Raw genomic sequence first — 19953 nt, 5'->3', positions numbered from 1 at the left:
GTAAACACAGCCTAAAATACAACATGTAGAGTGAAAAATTTATTTCTTTTTATAAAAAAAAAGTATAAATAAAACGCAAAAATAAAATAAAAAATATATTGTTTTATATATATTATTAAAAAAAAAATTTCACCGTCCATTTTTTTAACAAGTCACGCAAAAGTGACACGAAAGATTTTTCGGGCCAACAATGAGTGAATTTAAATTTAATATTTCTTTGCCTGTGAGTCTCAAGCAATCTCTCCCGCAGTGATTCATCATCACACCCGCGCACTTTAGGAACAAACCTCGTCCCACAGTATATACACATTACACATGTGTATATACGATGTCCTCGTTAAGTATTCTAATGGATCCGTGTTCCTTGCTTAATTTTACCCCCACTTTTCTTGTTCATTTCTCCCCTTTTTGTATGGGTCTTCGTATATATCCCATTCTCTTTTGATCTCCCCCCACCCTCTTTCTCTTTTAATGTTTCTCCCCCTCCCTACCCTTCCTTCCTTATTTCCTGATACCCGCAGACAACTTCATTAATTTCGACCCTTTCCTGCGCAAGAGATGATATCTCACTTTTTTTCAACACATCATAATTGTGGGCCATTTTAATCTTTTATTTTTTAAATAAAATTAAATACAAGGAAATTTACATTGTAGCTTCAGGGTATTATATATATATTTTTTTTAATAAAAAGCATTTGAACTGAAAAAATTATTAAATGCGTTTGACTTCATTCTCTTAAAAAATCTTATCCCTTTTGACATAACCTCAAACTAAAAATTGGCTTTTGCACAAAATAAAAGGATTTGTTAAATAATATTTGGGTTTGAAAAAAATATAAAAGAAAATTGAATAAGTTTCGAAAAAACAATTTGTTAACAAAATTATTAGAAATAAAAAATTAGTAACGGTATAAATATTGTTGAAAACGGAACACGGAAGTTTGGTTTCCATTGTCCCCACTCGTTAAAATTTCCCCTCGCCATTTGTCATAATTCACTACTAACTACCGCACCCTGCTCTAGTGAAAATTTAGTGACTTTGCAGTAATTTTTAATTTTAATAATAAAGGCCTAAGCAGAATAGAAACGTAACCGGAAGAATGAGTTAGAGAAGGACAAATAATATGTCTATCCTTCTCTAACTCATTCTTCCGGTTGCGTTTGCGATTACGATTCCGGTTACGTTTCTATTCTGCTCAGGCCTTTATGTTACTAAATTTTCACTAGAGCAGGGTGCGGTAGTTGATGAGAATTATGACAAATGGCAAGAGGGGATTTTGGCAAATCGTGACAAAGGAAACCAACCGGAACAAAAAATATATGAAGGGGGAAATCCCATATTTCTTTACAAAATTAATATTGAGCGACTCTACTCATAGATGGCGCCCGCATAAACTTAAAATAAACAGAAATTTTTAATACTGATATTGATACTGACCTCAAAATAAAAAATAATTTTTAACGCAAACAAAAATAAAAAATAATTAATTTCAAACAATTTTTTGGAAGTTATACAAATATTTTAGAAAAAATGATACTAAGTCGAAATCTCTATGATTTTTTTTCAACATTTTGACTTTTTTTCAGCTCAGACAAAAATCACAATTTTTAAAAATAAATATATATATAAAATTATTTAATAAAAACAGCTTTTATTGTTAATAATTATTCAACAAAATATTTTTTAACAACATTGAAAAAATTACGATTGTTGTTAAAAACATTTTTTTAGTTTGAGGTTATGTTAAGGTTACGATTCTTTTAATATATATATATATATATATGTGTGTTTCTTTCTATCAAAGTTTCTAAGAAACCTTGATATTTCTCACATAAATCACGATTATTTATGCGAACTAAAACGCAAAAAGCATCTGCTCGAGGCAGATATTTATGTATAATTTAATCATACCCTTTACCCTTAATTGCCATTTACCAATTTTCTTAAGTGATCGGTGAGATACGACTGCATTAAAAGTAGAGCGTAAACTCGTATTTTATATCTCAACAAAATAATTACACTCCATACATTATTAAAACACACGCACACTTATAATTTATATATAGAGTATATATATTATAAATATACAAGTATAAAAGTACTTGCTTTTGTTTTGATAAAATTATTTCTTTGATTTAAAAAAATATTTTTGTCCTAATTTTTTTTTCCAATCAAATAATATCGCATTGTTTTAAAAACCATTTTTTACGAAGAGACGATGCGCGCGCATCCATTACCAACTGTCTCGACAAAAAAATTTATTTCCGATTTACTAAAAAAATTGAAAAAAAATGTTACCTGGGATATAAAATTTTTATTTTCTTTAACAAAACGATTTTCTTTTATTATTCGAATAATTTTTACACAATAGCTGAAATAGTAGGAATAGTGAAACATGTAATATAAATTTTTTCAACAGTTGGCAATGGATGCGCGCGCATCTTCTTCCAAAAAGGATGCGATTAGGTATTGTGGATGCAGCTTTACGTATTTAACTACATTTACATTAATTTCTGAATTTATCTGAAATATTTATTCAATATTGAACATTACATAAAAAGAAAGATCAGATATTGTAAATACGGTTTAATGAATGTGCAATATGTAAACATAACCTCAAATTTAACATTAAATCAGAAAGGGACAATCGTAAACCTTTTACATGAGAGAGAAAAGGACAGAAGATATTTCTTTCCTTTTCTCTCTCATGTAAAAGCTTAAAATTTACGATTAGAGATTTCATTCTGCTTAGGCCTATAATTAAAATTATATTTGAGATAAGTGAGGTTAGGTGAATGTTACATAACCTTAAATTTTACTCTATATTAATTTCTAAACAATTTAGAAATTTACATAAAAAATTTCTACATTTATTCTCATAATATTTTTTTTTTCCTTCTTCTGCATTCTTTCCAATTGGATTTTTCATCACGGTAAGCAACGTATTTTTCCGTCAAAAATAAATAATTTAGTGCAAAATAAAAATTCACGGTAGAAATAAAAAATTTAATTACTTTCCATTAATGAAAAAATGTTCTAAATTATTTTTAAATTAAAATTTTTTTTAGTAACAATAAAAAAAGAAAATTATTAAAAAATTGTTTTTTTTGTAAACAGTATAAAATAATTTGTTAGCATTGTTCAAAAAAAAAAAAAAAAAAAATTTATTTTTCTCTACCTTCAGGAAAGAAATGGCGAGGACTGACGCCACAAGACAGAAGGCCCTATGTGGAGGAGGCTGAGAGGTTGAGGGTGATTCACATGCAGGAGCATCCAAACTACAAGTACAGACCGCGTCGGAGGAAACACGCAAAAAGGGCCCCTGGTGCCCCCTCTTCACCTCCGTCGGCGACAAACGCCCCTGGCAGTAGGAGCAATCCTAACACCGCCGCCATTCATCATTCCATGTAAGTTAAAAGTCCGCTGAGAATCCCTCTCCTTGAAACATCTAATGAATTATTCATGAGGCTATAAACAACTGCCAAAAGTAAATCGCAACTAGTATTTTGTTTTTTTTTTTAGACGGTGTCCTCTAAATTTCGCATTGTCTATTCAGTTTCTCCTTCGAAAACTCCCTTTCCCATTTTTCCTCCCTTCCTTTTTCTACTATCACGATGACTAAATTTATTCTGATTTTCATTAAAATTTTTTTTATTTTCTGAATATTTAAAAAAAAATTTGCATTTCTGCTAAATTTCTTCATTACCGACATAGGGTAAAAAGATTATTTTTCTTACCGTCTGTTGATTTTTATTTATTTTCTTTTTCCTTTTTTTAAATTGTTGCACTTTTGATAAATTTCTTCATTACCAACATGGGGTAAGAAGATTATTTTTCTTACCGACTGTTGGTTTTTATTTATTTTCTTTTTCCTTTTTTTAAATTGTTACATTTTTGATATCTTCATTACCGACATAGGGTAAAAAGATTATTTTTCAAACCGACTGATAGTTTTTATTTATTTTCCATTCACTTATTCTAAATTGTTGCATTTTTGATAAATTTCTTCATTACCGACATAGGGTAAAAAATTTATTTTTCTTATCGACTGTCGGTAATAAAATATTTCACCAGGAAATAATTTAAAAAAAATTAAATACAATCTTTGTCAAAATTATACACTTTTAAAAATGTAACTAACTTCTTTATCGACAGTAGGCAAGGAAAATGTTTTTTTTCTTTGCGAAAAAACTAATATGAAAATTGTAATGTAACTGATTTTCTTTTTTTTTCTGCAAAAGGTCAAAAATGGAAAGTTATCAAGGAATGTCCCAAATGGCTTGGGGTGGACATTCACCGATTTCTTCCCTCTATCATCCACAACAGCAACAGAGTTTATCTGAATTTAAATCTGAGAATAATTCCATTTATGGAAGTCCTTACACGCCGATTATTCACACACCGGATATCACTCCTGTTGCAAGTCCTGAGCCTGATGGTAATTTTAAATATTTTTTGCATTTATATATAGCGTAAGATTTTATGAAATTTAAAATGGCTGATTCAAAATGGCTACGGAAGTCAATTTTTAAAAGAAACTATAACGAAGACTTTAGAAATTTGGAAAAAAATCCTCAAATTCACTTGAAACTTTATACTCGGAAATTTTTATGCTTAGTGATTTATAATCGACTCTTAATTTTTGAAAATCCAAAATGGCGGATCCAATATGGAGAAAAATTTTCTAAGAATCGTACGAAATCGCTTAAAATTCGTTACTCGGGGGTTTTCGGGGTCGCTAATTACGAATTTGAAGTTGGTTTTTGAAAATCCAAAATGGTGGATCCAATATGGAGGAGAATTTTTTAAGAATCGTACGAAATCGCTTAAAATTCGTTACTCAAGGGTTTTTGGGGTCGCTAATTACGAATTTGAAGTTGGTTTTTGAAAATCCAAAATGGTGGATCCAATATGGAGAATTTTTTAAGAATCGTACGAAATCGCTTAAAATTCGTTACTCAAGGGTTTTTGGGGTCGCTAATTACGAATCTGAAGTTGGTTTTTGAAAATCCAAAATGGCGGATCCAATATGGTGGACAATTTTTTAAGAATCGTACGAAATCGCTTAAAATTCGTTACTCGGGGGTTTTCGGGGTCGCTGATTACGAATCTGAAGTTGGTTTTTGAAAATACAAAATGGCGGATCCAATATGGAGGACAATTTTTTAAGAATCGTACGAAATCGCTTAAAATTCGTTACTCGGGGGTTTTTGGGGTCGCTAATTACGAATCTGAAGTTGGTTTTTGAAAATCAAAATGGCGGATCCAATATGGAGGACAATTTTTTAAGAATCGTACGAAATCGCTTAAAATTCGTTACTCGGGGGTTTTTGGGGTCGCTAATTACGAATCTGAAGTTGGTTTTTGAAAATCCAAAATGGCGGATACAAAATTGAGAACGTATTTTTAAAAAACGTTCAAAATCTCCTAAATTTCATTACTCGGGGGTTTTTGGGGTCGCTGATTAAAAATATAAGATCATATTTTCAAAATTCAAAATGGCGTTTTCAGTATCGAGCTAAATTTTTTTAAAAATCAATTAATTTATACTTTGAATGTAAACTTAATTTTCAAAACTCAGTTTTAGGATTTATATTTCAATTTTTTAAACTTGAATAAAAGTTAAAAATAAAATTAGTTACCAATTTGTAAAAACACCATTGAAAATTAAAAGAAAAATCTCTTAATCATGTCAGGAGATGGACATATTTCAACGTCTCAAAATCAGGATCAGGATCGTGATATGATGGAAGGTACGTCGAAGCAACACAGTGAAATTGCCGAACAAACGAAACGTTATTCATTTATGAATGAGAGTCAAATGCATCCCTCACACAGTGGAGTAAGCATATCATCTTGTCCCAGTGCTGGAAGCTACACAGATACACTGACATATAAAAAGGTTTTATTTCTTTAAACAATTTAATTAAAATAAAAATTAATTTCCCCAAAAAAATTTGTTTCTTAAAAAAATTAACGTTTTTATTAACTTAATTAAAAATATCCAAAATATTACATAGAAATTAAATTTTAAACTAACTTAAATGATTAGAAAAAAAAATTATTACTTACAGTAAATAAAAAAAATTATAATTAAATATTTCCAATGCAGAGTATTAAAAAAAAAATTGTAAACGTTATATTTTAATAAGAAAAAAATATATATATATTCACAGGTGAGTTATTTAAATTTCGAGAGGCAAAGTTCAAGCATAGCAGCCGTGGGAATTGCAAATGGGATGATGGTCTCCTGCAACAAATTGAGATCGGGATTTGAAAATGTTGGATCGGTCACGGGGACTTTTTATCCGCCCGTTGCTTCACCCCACGATCAGTCTCTTCACTATAGTAACGCTCCACCATCAAAATCCAATTATTCGATGCAATCTGGAGTTGATAGCGGTTACAATACAATTCAGTGTAACAGGCCACCAAATTTAAGTCTTCGTGTCAATGAGGGATGTTCTGGTAAATATACATTTTTTCTTTTTATTAAATTAGTAATTTTTTTATTATTAATTATATTTAATTTTATTTATTTATTAACAAGTGAAATTTTTTTTAATGGCATTTTCTTCTTTACCGACAATCGATAACAGTAAAATCGTCTTTATCGACAAAAGATAACAAAATTGTTTTCTCTTTATCGATAAATAATAAAAATTGATTTTAAAATGCATTTAGTCATTTTCTTTTTTACCGACAATCGATAACAGTAAAATTGTCTTTATCGAGCAAAAAAAAAATATGTATCGAGTAGAAATTGTTTTTCCTCATTTACAGATGATAAAATTGATTTTTAAATTGGATATATAGTCATTTTCTTCTTTACCGACATAGGATAACAGTAAAATCGTTTTTATCAATTGAAGAAAAAAAATATATAGCCAGATTGATTTTATTTATAGATAGACGATAAAATTTATTTTTATATTGCATATCGTCGTTTTCTTCTTTATCGACAATCGATAACAGTAAAATCGTTTTTATCGACCAAAGGTAACATATCAATTATACCGCACAAGTACAATGTAGTTTTTTCTATAGCAACAGACAATAAAATTTATTTTTAAAATCTATATAATCAATTTTTTTTTTACCGACAGTCGATAACACAATTCAGTCTTTCTTATCGACCGAATAAAATTTATACCTAACGAGTACAAATTGTTTTTCTCTTTATCGACATACGATAAAATTTATTTAAATTACATAGTCATTTTCTTCTTTATCGACAATCGGTAACAGTAAAGTCATATTTATCGACATATGATAAAATTAATAAAAACAATCGATAACAGTAAAATTGTTTTTATCGACAAAAGACATCAAATTGTTTTCTTTTTATCGACAGACGATAAAATTTATTTGTAAAATGCATATAGTCATTTTCTTCTTTATCGACAATCGGTAAAGTCGGAATCATCAACAGATGAAAAAAATTTATTCCTAACGAATACAAATTGTTTTTGTCTTTATCGACATACGATAAAATTGATAAAAGTGATTTTTAAAATGCAACGTCATTCTCTTTTTAACCGACAGTCGATAACAGTAAAATCGTCTTTATCGAACAAAGAAAAATATTGTTTTCTCTTTATCGACAGAAGACAAAGTTTATTTGTAAAGTTTTAGAAACCGAACATTATAGTATTAAAATATAGCAACTAACTTTTTTTTGTCAACGACAAATTATTATTATTATTATTATTATTATTATTATCTTCTTTTTATTACAAGATAGATTTAAAAACTTACATTGTAATATTTTCCACAATATCCACAGTAGTTAATAATATTTTCTACTTTATCGACTGCTGATATTTTTAGTTTGTTCATTCTACTGTCGGTAAGATAGTGATTTTTTACTAAACGATAAATTAAATTGTCGATTGTCGGTAAAGAAGTAATCATCCATCGAAAAATGTTAAATTAATTAAATTATCGATTGTCTGCATAGCACTAATACTTGATTAAACAAAAATATCATTTACTATTAGTAGTTAAAATTGTCCCTTCTTTACCAACAGATGTTACATTTATTTTTTCTTTTGTCAAACAGCAGGCGTTTCACACAGATATCAACTTCAACATCATCAAGATTATCAGGAGAGTGGATCGGCCCAACAACAACAACAGCAAGTCCCAATGTCTCATATGGAATCGAATCTTCATGACGACGGTGAGGAGCAAAGTTTACAATTGGAAAAATATTTCAAATACACACAACCATCAACAGTTGGTCATTCAAGTCTCACAACACAAAATCTTCTCGACAGTAATCATAATTATGCGAGTGATTTGCGTTATTATTCACCGCAACAGTCACAACATCTTGATTTATCGAGTTCACAGTGTATTATTGATGAACCAAATAAAGACAATCAATGTTCAACTGTTTCTGACATCACTCACATGGAACAATCATATCATCAAGGCGTTGATGTCACCAAGTATCAAGAACATCCACAGGCTCATCATCAGCATCAACAACATCCGCAGCAGCAGCAACAGCAACAACAAGTTCAAAATATGGAACATGTCCCAAAATCTGATGATGATTTCAGTGTGATTCTTGCGGATGTACGAAAAACTTGTTACAGTAGTTAGTGATTTTTTTACATTTTTTTTATTGGTATAAATCCTCCACAAACCATAAAATACGATAATCCCTTTTTTATTTCGGATTTTTTTGTTAAAAATTTTATTTTTTGCCAATTGTTTTTTGAATTTTTTTTTTTTTTTGAAAATTCAGTTTGTAGTTATTTTCTTTGAAAGAATTTATATTTGACTATTTAGTTTCTTGGTTTTATCGACTGCTGATAAAGAAGTAATATTCACTATCAACTGTCGATATGGAAATATTAGATTTTTATTTTAATATTTTCTATGTTAGTAAATTTTATTCTTTGACAATGAAGATTTTGCGACTAAACACTAAAATTGCTGAAGAATTTTTTTTACTTATTTTACTTTAATTGCAGTTGTTTTATTCAATCAATTTATAAAATCGGACAATGCAGTTTCTACTTTACCGACTGTTGATAAAATAGAAATTCGTTATCAACTGTCGATTAAGTTAATAATTCGGTAATATTGATGTTTTAGTAGGAGAAAGTATATTCGATATTAGTTTTTTACATAACCGACTGCTGATAAAGAAGGAATCCTTATTATCAACTGTAGATTCAGTTAACAATAACACTGATCCCCAAAAACCAATTAAAAACTTATTTTTTACCTTTGTTAAAATGTTTTTGTTCAAAAGATTGTAAATCAGAATTTTTTAGTATTTTAGAATTTAGCAACAATAGGCTATTATTCATTTTTACACATGAGAAAGTATTTTAGATATTAAATTTTTCTACTTTACCTACTGTTGATAAAGAAGAAATCTTGATTATCGACGACTGATTAATTTACCTACAGTCGATAAAGAAATCTTGATTACCGATTAATTTACCGACAGTTGATAGAGAAAAAAACTTGATTATCGACGACCAATTAATTTACCGACTGTTGATAAAGAAAAAATCTTGATTATCAACAACCGATTAAGTGAAAAAATCAATGTCGGTTTTACTACTTGTAACGTTTTTTAATTTCTTTTTTCTTTTATTATATTAAAAATGGAGAAAACTTTGTTCTTACATTGTCAAAAAGTAAAATTTCATGGAAAAATTATATTTGCAATAATATAAGCAAAAAAAATTGATTTTTTTTATTCTGTTTATCAATCTTTTAAAGTTTTGATTAAAAATTTTATTATTTGAAAATTTTGTATAGTATATTTTAATAGTTTTAGACATTGAACGTCGTTTATTTAGTGTAAAAAAATAGAAAAAAAATATAGTACGATTAAGTGCGGCAAGAAAGCCTTAATTTTTTTTTTTATGTTTCTTCCAATTTATTCCTACACACATTAGAATAATGCGTTTAGGTCCATCCAGCAGGCATATGTAGTTAATAATAATTCAAATGATCTCGATCGATGGACTGACCTGCACATTATCTGCTCTTCGATTATTGAGCAGCGAATCTCTAAATCCAACATTCTTGTTTGTTTTTTTTTTTACTATTGTACATAATATTATTTATACTTTAAAAAGTGATACAATTTATAATAATTACAATATTACAAAAAAAATAATAATGCATAGAACTAAATTATTAGTTTATTATAAACATTGTTTAATATAATTGAAAAAGAAACAAATGTTTTTCAAAATTGTGAATAAATGATTTATTATACAAAAAAATATGTTGATATAATAATTTCGATATTACCATCGAATAGTATACAAATAATAGTAATGGAAAAAAAATTGTATAAAAAAATTTATTATATTTTTTTTTAAGTATGATGAAATATAAAATAAATAAAAATTTCAGCAAAAAAAAAAATACGACTGATTTTATTGGGATGAAGTTTTTTTTTTTGAGGACTTAGGTTGGAGATAAAGGAAAAAAAACAAGTACATTCACGTATTTTTATTAAATACTTATAAAAAAATATGTGTATATATAAGTTACATTGTATGTAAAGCATAAATTATATTTTATTACTACAGTACGAACTTGGAGTGACAATAAATATGAGGGACTGACTCTCATGTCTAGTATTTGTTTTCGTTTTGTCAATACCCTTCCTCAGAAACAAATTTATTTTTTTAATAAGAGAATACACAGAAAAAGAGTCAAAATTTCTTAACTAGGACGCAAATTAACAAATTTTTTTGTTAAATTAAATTTGTCTTAAGTGCATACACCGAATTTTTATTTTGAAAAAAATTATAAATAACTTTCAAAATAAAAAATTAGATATTTAAAAATTGGTAAATTGTTAAATAATTCTGATTATTCTTCTAATTCAAATCCAGAATATAATATTCCCCTCTTTTGCCGACATTTTACGATCAAGAATATTTTATGTAAAACATCCCCGAGTTGTGCCGATTGTGGGTGAACGTACGGGAAATAAACCTAGAAGAATATAATTTTGCGGACTTAACCGACATTGTAAGGTTCCGCGATGAGGTGTTCTAGTACAACACTAAATGGTCAGAAACTACGATTCGCAGTTTTGGCGAATACATGGAAAGAAACATGTCTCGATTGCAGGAGAAAGAACTGTACAAGTGAAGGAGGAGGAGAATGCATTAGGAGGACATAAACATAAAGTAAAAGTCTCCTTAATTAATCAGGAATTTACTCTCTATTCTCAAATCATATGACTAGAAGGAAAAATAAGGTTAAGATCTCTTCTAATCGACATAAGTAAAAAAAGGAAGAAGCCTGATACACAAAGGCGTGTCATAGATGAGAACGGAGAATTTAAAACTAACAAATCCACATGGATCTGCTCAGGAAATATCTTCTTCAATAACCAAAGGAGAGAATCACTAGAAGTGGGCTCCAGGGATAATATATAATATTAACAACTCATTACATAAAGAAACATCATAACCTCTCTTAACAAAATGATTCCTACTAAAAAAAATCCAAAAAATTATTGCAAAAACAAACAATAGACGGTGTAAAATCGGCAGATCATCCAGCGACTTACAGTTTATTGTTAGGATGCTCCTGCATGAAAATGTTACCATACATTTTATTTATATATTTTGATGAAAAAACGCAAGTTCGATTAGGCTTATTTTGTTATGAAATTGTAAACGATACAGATAAAGAAAAATATACAAAATTTTTCGATTGGCACTTAATCGCCAATATTAACTGAATATTTACCTATTGCCACATGTGTAGAGAAGAATTAATTACACCTCGATGGAAAGCATCTGATTGTTTAGCATGTATTAAACAGTTCTCAAATGTACCATAGTACGGAGGTGAAACAGCTACTAATGAGCTGAATGTATAGAACAATTTTTAAATAACAAAAACCTAATTAGACAAGGATATGAGGTTTTAATAAAGTAGGTGAATCAATGAATATGAAAAATGTAATAATTTTTTTTTATCTAACAGAGAGAGAGCAATAGAGATTTTTCCCTCTGTGTGAAGAACTCCTGACATATTTTGTCAGTATCACTCAAAATCGAAGGCATCATCGTATGGAAACCAGTGACGCAGCTGTTCGTTTTGTTTTGTTGCCGACGCCTGTATTCCGGACAGCAAATACACAAAAATAACCTATAATATCTCAGTGGGTGAGTTTATCCAAATCTTTTCTTTTCCAGTAGTCTATTTCTAGACTAATTTTCATTCATTATTTCAATCAATGATGATTTTCTGGAATAAACGAAGATTCTTCTCTCAACTCAAATGTATTTAATAAAGTTTGTTAAATGTATTTTGCAGTAAATTTACTCATCCCGTTCCCTTAGTTTAAAGTAGTCTACACTCGTGGGATGCACTTTCAAATTTGGAAAATTCAATACAGTCATAAAATCTTTTAAAAACTCTAAAGTACATCCTCCAAGATGTTGACTGCTGGGGTCTTTTCCTATCTTATCACTTTCCCATGATAAATCCAAGAGTTTCTACTGTCAAAAATTAAATCTGTTAGTCATAAGAAGTATAAAAAATATTAGGTTACAAAGTCCGTTTTATTTCTATTTTTTAAAAATAGCATTTCATACGTTGAATTAGTGAATCCTAAATAATTTTAAATAATTCTTCAAAATATTTCTTTAATTATTAGTTAAGTTTTACTATTAATGTTTGGAATTTCAAATTAATTTATTATTTATAATTATATAATAAAATTCCTAAAAAAAATGAAATTAATTAAATTTTAATTAACAATTTAGATTAATATTGAAGTTTTAAACATTATTATGAAAATAATTGATCATTTAGACTATGAGTAATAGAAATTTTATATGTAATAAAAAGTTTTTAACTATTGTCATTTAATTATATATAATTAATTTTACTTAACTTTCTTTTATAAAAAAGTATGTGTGTGTAATTAAATGCGTAAATTTTCAATATTATGTAATTAAATAATCATAAAATGATGTATTTTATAAATAATTTTAAGAATCTTTGTAATTTTGAAAATTCGTTTAAAAAGTGAATCTTGGCTCCATCTTTTAAAAATAGTGTAAACTATAGTTCCCCACTTGTTCAAGACACCATAATCTTAAAGATACGCCCACGCAAAGTCATCCCTAGCAAAGGCTGGGCCTGAAAGGCCCAATGACATCTTTCTTTTAGATAAGTTCTTCTATTTTGTTTCATAAAAAAATCCAATCATTCATCTTTTTAACTTCCCACTCTAAAAAATATTCATCCCCAAATTTCCACCCAACTAAAAAAATTAAGTATGGATTTTCTTCCAAGTCTCTAAATTTTAACTCTTTGTTTTAATTTTCAAGTTGAATTTTATATTGTTAAATTTCTTAAGTGACGAGTCAAATTTTTGATCATTCTAATTCATCGTCTTCAATAAATACGAAGCCAAACATCTAAGATCCAAATTTAAACGAGTTTTCAACAATATTCAGCTATTATAAATAAAAAGAAAAAAGTAAGTACTTTTATGGTATATTAAATAACTTTTCTCCTCTCATCTATTTTTTTGTCATACTTCTAATTCCGAAGGACGTAGTGCAATTAAGTTACGCATTTTAGTTCCTTCAATCCTTAAAAAGATTTGATCATTATTTTTTTTATTAAATACCTTCCGAAAAGATTACAGTGTATTTAGTGCATTATTATCTTTTCAATCCTTTTAAATTCACCTTTAAATAAAACAAACCAATTTGAATGATTCAAACCAATGAATGAGTTGTGGACAATGAGTCTAGACTCAAAAATAAATTAAAATTTACTATGTTGCGTTGACGGACGTAACACTGCAGAAGATGCAGCCTTTTTCGCACATTGGCATATAAAAGTACCAGTTGAGTATAAGGACACCCATTCCCGATTACAATGTTTTTGCGGCAATAGGAGAATGAGAGCAGAACAATTAGGGAATCAGAACATTCTGCAGCTAAAATCTTATACGAATTATATGAAGTATACTATTTTAGTGAAGAAGAAAAACCCAAAACATTTCGTAGAGGGAGATTTCAAAGAAAGCGTCCAAATCAAAGTTTTCTCCAGTCAAACCACCTATCATGAAGCTTATCCCATATGCAATGGAAAATTAAATAATTAAGGTGGATTCAGCACATTACCAAATTTATATATTAAATTCCAAATTCTGCATTAAAACTATCAAATTCTCTTTCTAGAACAGAAAAAAGTTTCTGCGAATCGATACAAACGAATTAGGATTATTAAAAAGTATCTCTGATTGATGATAAAATAAGAGAATTTCGAATAATAAACTTGATCCATGAATTCTAAACACTAATATAATAGAAAATAAATATTTAGACGGATCGTATCATTAATCATTAGAAACTTCTGGTTAACAAACTGCAATACTGAACAGAAGTTGCAGGCTAGATCAACGTGATTAATAATAGTGAATAAATAACAAGGTCTTCAAAAATCAATTTAGAAATTTCTAAATCAAATTCTGAAAACTTTAAATAATTAGCTAAACCTTCATCAACCAGAATTTACGTTGGAACATGAAGAATTAGAACCAAAAAAGAGTATAGCAAAACTAATCTTCTTTGATTGAGGAATTCGTTAATTATTATTCATTAAATTTTTTAGTTAAGTTAATATCTTTGCCCTGACTCATTCAGTATACAGCCATTAGCTTTGGGAAATTAAATCATGAATTTTTAAATAATTCAATTATCGTGTTTGTTTTTAGTCTAATCAAATTACTACTTTTAGACTCTGTAACATGAAAAATTTTTCTTTCTTTTTTTATGAAAATCCTTTATAAAAAGGACATTTTTCAGGAGAGATCAGTTCAGATTTTGGTTACGCATCGTCATCATATACGAATTTTCTTAGTTTTCAAGTACTGCAACTCAGCGCAAATTCATATTCGTTAGGATTTAGAAGACTTTCAACTACTGCGTAAAAGAAGATGTTATTGTTAAATAAATTAGCCTGAAGAAGATGGTAAACCATCAAAACGTCGCAACTTGACAAAGTAACATAAATTTTTCTTTTTACCTTCCATTAATCGAATTTTACTTCTCATCAAAATAAATTTCATTTGTTTAGTTATTTCTCTACTTTGAGACGTAACTTTTGAAAAAAATATTTTTTTAAGAAAAAAAACCTGTATTAGCACTTATAAGTCTGGAAAATAATTTTACAAATCCTTTTAATTTACTGCTTTGTTGAAAATTATGCAAAGAAATATTAATGGTTAATTTTAATTGTCCCATTTAAAAAATTTTGACTCTAAAATTTAATATTCAGACACAGATAATTTTACGTAGGGTAACTGTGGGTATTACTGTGCGTGATGGTATTACTGTCATTTTAAAAAAATTATTATTATATATAATTTATAAATATATTTTTTTTTCAAAATAATTACAAAATTTATTGTAAATCTTACTTAATGGAATAGTCAATAAAAATGTGCATTTCATCAATTGGTTATTTAATTATTTATATTTAAAATTGATTATGATTGAATTCCATGAAATTATCAAATATGGCTGCCGTGAACACTTATTCGAAAGCGTTAATATTTTCAATATTTTCAATAATATACACAATTCAGTGTTATTACTCAATTAAGTATGCTTCAATGTTTTAAAAAAATACTAATTTATCTTTATATTATTTATTTATAATTAATATTTCTTATAACTGTATTACCAGCAATAATTTCACTGCTTGTTGGCATTACTGTCATTTTTAAATACGTTTACTGCGCAACTCGCCGCAAAGGTAACCTAATCTTTTTGTTGACGTTTCTCTAACCTCCATTCTCATGGACAGCTTAATTAATTAATTAATTAGTTAATTAATTAATTACTTAATTAGTTAATTAATTAGATTAGTTAAGTAAAAAGAAAAATATGGATAGTGAAGAAAAGAAAAAAGAAAAACGAACGAAAAAGAAAAGAATTTCATATTCAAAAGAAACCTTAGCTCTCGCTCTCGAGGAACTTCGACACGGGAAAAAAGTTGCACAAGTTTCTCGGACATATGACATTCCCGGCTCAACACTTAGGGCAAAAAGATTAGGTCTGTATGCCGATAAAAACCCTGGTCCTTCGACTGTATTTACTGCAGATGAAGAAAAAGAGTTAGTGAATTGGATCATTCACTGTTGTGAAAAAGGATTTCCTGTATCTAAAAGTCAGCTGGTGGACAGTGTTCGACGAATTTGTGTTCAAACGAAGAAAAAAAATCCATTTACTGACAATATACCAGGTAGAGCTTGGTATGATGGGTTTTTGAAGCGTAATCCAGAAATTTCGACAAGAGTTACGGAAAAAGTTTGTTTGAATAGAGCAAAAGTTTCAGAGTATAGTTTGCGTCAATGGTTTGAAGAAATCTCGAAATATTTGGTTGAAAATAATCTCTTGTCATTAGAGCCAAATAGAATTTTTAACTGTGATGAAACAGGTAATAATAATAAATTTATAAGTACTTTTTTTTAAATTGTTTTATACTTTAATAAAAAAAATTGAATTTATCACTAGGAAAAGATTTAAATAATTAGTAATTTGCTTTGAGTAATATAAAAACACTTTTTACATTTTGATATTTAAACAATTTAAATACATATTAATTTACAGGACTTGCTTTAAATCCAATATCTTCATCGGTTCTCGCTCCAAAGGGTCAGAAAAACGTGTTCACTGTCGTAAACAATAATGAGAAAGAAAACATTACGACTCTAGTGACAGCCAATGCTGTTGGTAACCTTGCTCCGACATTTATTCTATTTACTGGGAATTCGCTACCAAATAATTGTGTTAAAATGGCGCCTGCCGATTATGCTTTTGGTTATTCAAAAACTGGGTGGATGTTATCTGAAAATTTCTACGAGTACATCGCAAATGTTTACGAACCGTGGTAAACAAAAAATAATATTCAACGTCCAGTAATTATGTTTATTGATGGTCACGCTTCGCATATCACGTTATACTTAAGTAAATTCTGTTCCGAAAAGCAAATAGTGCTAATCGCCTTGCACCCAAATGCCACGCACATAATGCAACCATTGGATGTTTCTCTATTTCGTACCTTGAAGGCCAATTGGAAGAAAAAAGTTGAAACATTTTGTCGAAATTCCTTTGCAGTCGGAATTCAAAAGTCTCAGTTTGCCCCTTTGCTAAAAGAAACTTTAGATTCAATGAATCTAGAAACCGTTTTACGAAACGGGTTCAAAAAAAGTGGATTATGTCCTTTCGATGTTGAGGCAATTGATTTCACTAAGGTCCTTAAACGAATTGGAGACTCAGATTCATTGTCAGAAGACAGTTCTCAGGTTTCGCAATGTAATTCCTCAACAGTTCAAGACTCCTTGGAAGTGTTTGAAAAATTTTTAAAGCAAGATCAAATAGAGGCATTTCGACTAAATGAAAGTCCAACTTGGAGAGGAAACGTAAAAGATGAGGAACTCTTTAACATATGGTACAAATTATCGTACCCATCAGGTGGTTTATCGAACACTCTTAATAATCAAAAGGTATATGGATAATAAATAAGTAATTTAAATGTTAATATTTATTTTCGTTACTTATTGCATATTCTTAAACTATTAAATTATTTTCAGAATGACTCAAGGTTGGACTTGCCCATGGACATTGTTTCTGATATAACTGAAATTATTGACACCACTCGGGGTCACAAGATGCTAAATGGAGTAAATGTTAAATCTACGATAAATTCAGATAATGTAAAAGCATATAATTAAATAATTCATTTCTTGTTTTGAAAACATTTTTATATTTACTTAGATTTTAAAAATTACGATTTCATATATCAATTTATAATATTTATAAGTTGATCAATATTTTTAATTCATATTTTATTAGATTGAAATAACACATTGATAAAATATTGAATTATTAACATTAATTGTTCTTACTAGCTTTTGTCATATAATTTAATATCATTTAAAGATATTTTTGAATTTAATATTTAAATTTACATTGAATTTATTGAATTGTAAAAAAAAATTATTAATAAAAAACCAGCTTTTTTGTATTGAAAATTGTAATGTATTTTTTGTTATAAAAAACGGCTGGTTACAATTAGATAATTGTTTTTAGGTAAAGTCAAGAAGCAATGCTGTCATTGAAAATGGATGTGTAATAATGGAATTAGAAGTAGATGTCAATCAAAATATTCCAAGCGATTCGATTTCTAACGGTACTGTCTTAGCATCTAATGATTTTACAAACAATGATTCGATTTCCGACGGTATTCTCTTAGCATCAAATGATTCTGCAGAGAATAAATCGATTTCCAACGATATTGTCTTATCAAAGGATTCTCCAGAGCTCGATGTACCACTTGATTTGACCAAAAACAAGTTAAAAGTTAATCCGCTTTGCGACATTACAAATTTTCATGAACAAAAACCGGTAATATCAGAAGAATCTGTGCATCAGAAGTTTTTGTTTTGGCCATCTGATAATTTATTAAAAAATGAAAATAAGAAAAGGATAAATAAAGTGCGTCATCCTTCAGTCGTCACCGGAAGTCAATGGCAAGAAATTGTGGACACAAAACAAACTGAGAAGCGAATTAAAATTGAGGCTGTAGAAACAAGAAAGAAAGCGAGAATAGAAAAAAAGGCGAAATCTAAATTAATAAAAGAAGAACTTCAAAAGAAAAGAGAGGAAAAAAAACAGCAAAAAGAAATGGAAAGCTTTGAAAAAGAAAAACAGAAGCTTTTGAAACAACAAGAAAAATTTGCAGCTATAACAGAGAAAAAAAAAGCTTTAGACGAAAAATTAGCCAAAGAGAAAGAAAGACGAGAAATAGAAAAACAGATTCGTGATTTGCAAGAAAGACAAGTAAATTTAAATCAAAATCTGTGATTAAAAGATTAAAGCTTATATATTTTTAATTAATGTCATAATTCTTTGTGATATTTACGATTAAGATTTATATCTAATATGGCATAATACTTTGTGATATCTGCCAAAAGTGTTCGAGACTCAAATTTTATTTATCAAACTTTTTTACTTAAGGATAATTATATGCTCATAAGTGTCATAATACTTTGTGATATCTTCGATTAACGTTTTTATCTATTTATATAATACTTTGTGATATCTACCAAAAGTATTTAAGACTCAAATTTTATTTATTCATTATAATAAAGTTTGTTACTTATTTATGTTTTATGTTTTGTCGTGGACGGTCACATATATGTAATATAAGTTGTCCAATTACTAAAATATATGTGCATATTGACATATTAAAAATATGTTACTTTCAATAAAGTTGTAATAATGGGAAAATTATTTATTTAAAAAATTTTAATTATTTATTCAATTTATTGACGTAGTAAACATAATTTAATAAATAAGATGTAGAATATGATGCTTGTTTAATAGTTAATAAAGCCATTTGGCCACAAAATTCTACATCTTATTTATTAAATAATTTGGCTTTTGAAAGAAGATTTTCTTTATAAATTATAAACATAATTTGACATAATAAAAAATAAATTTGTTTCAAATAAACTTTGAAACAAAATTTAGTTTGAATAAGCCCGCTATATTTCAACCAATGAGGTTAAATTCTTGTGACATGCGCAGCTCGACATGCAGCTCGATTTTAACAGTAATGCCAGCACAGTAATTGCCGTTTTGTTAGTAATTACCGCACAGAAATACCGACATTTTAACAGTAACACACGCATTTGCCATTATTTTTTAAATGGATGTTTTAAATAAAAAAAGTGCCAAACTAATCTCGAGTTTAATGATTAATTAAATTTAATAATTAAACTTTTATCTACAATTGGAATAACAACATTTGATTTATTTTTGAGGTTAAATTGAGCTTTGCAAAGTTAGCATATACAAAAAAAGCACAGTAATACCCACAGTTACCCTAGATATATATATATATATATAATAAAC

At 28.2% G+C, this 19953-nt stretch overlaps 3 protein-coding genes across 4 annotated transcripts in view; all 3 read left to right on the top strand.

Moving 5' to 3' along the window:
- The window catches only part of LOC127288914 (putative transcription factor SOX-15), a 65202-nt gene extending 54579 nt beyond the window's left edge, over positions 1 to 10623 (top strand). Inside the window, exons 5-9 of one of the 2 annotated variants that reach the window (XM_051316620.1) lie at positions 3186 to 3408; positions 4243 to 4439; positions 5698 to 5903; positions 6178 to 6469; positions 8067 to 10623. In XM_051316620.1, the coding sequence (XP_051172577.1) occupies positions 3186 to 3408; positions 4243 to 4439; positions 5698 to 5903; positions 6178 to 6469; positions 8067 to 8611 (1463 nt within the window). In that variant the 3' untranslated portion in view covers positions 8612 to 10623. Of the gene's footprint in view, positions 1 to 3185; positions 3409 to 4242; positions 4440 to 5697; positions 5904 to 6177; positions 6470 to 8063 lie in introns of both variants that reach the window. The other variant, XM_051316619.1, reaches the window with a different exon arrangement.
- A 5276-nt stretch (positions 10624 to 15899) lies between these two features.
- LOC127288916 (uncharacterized) lies at positions 15900 to 16945 on the top strand. Its single transcript, XM_051316623.1, has 2 exons — positions 15900 to 16471; positions 16645 to 16945. Exons 1-2 carry the CDS (start codon positions 15919 to 15921, stop codon positions 16926 to 16928), a joined length of 837 nt encoding a protein of 278 aa, XP_051172580.1. The 5' UTR covers positions 15900 to 15918; the 3' UTR covers positions 16929 to 16945.
- LOC127288915 (chromatin assembly factor 1 subunit A-B-like) lies at positions 16938 to 19919 on the top strand (the record flags this gene model as incomplete). Its single annotated transcript, XM_051316621.1, has 3 exons — positions 16938 to 17540; positions 17628 to 17750; positions 18127 to 19919. Coding segments are annotated over 3 exons (1500 nt in total), but the record flags the coding sequence as incomplete, so codon positions are not given.
- Positions 19920 to 19953: the final 34 nt, after the last annotated feature.

Source organism: Leptopilina boulardi, unplaced genomic scaffold, assembly GCF_019393585.1.
Source record: "Leptopilina boulardi isolate dan_hultmark-lab unplaced genomic scaffold, ZJU_Lbou_2.1 LbouV2_399, whole genome shotgun sequence".
Taxonomy (NCBI): Eukaryota; Metazoa; Arthropoda; class Insecta; order Hymenoptera; family Figitidae; genus Leptopilina; species Leptopilina boulardi.
The sequence above is the reverse complement of the archived record's forward strand: the minus strand, read 5'-3'. Positions and strand labels throughout refer to the sequence as shown.

What these genes read in the sequence shown, in the direction of transcription:
- LOC127288916 (XM_051316623.1), top strand. Translation starts at nt 15,919, where the DNA reads ATGGATAGTGAAGAAAAGAAAAAAGAAAAACGAACGAAAAAGAAAAGA. An exon ending in TTTTAACTGTGATGAAACAG is followed by an intron (nt 16,472 to 16,644) that starts GTAATAATAATA and finishes ATTAATTTACAG; the next exon opens with GACTTGCTTTAAATCCAATA.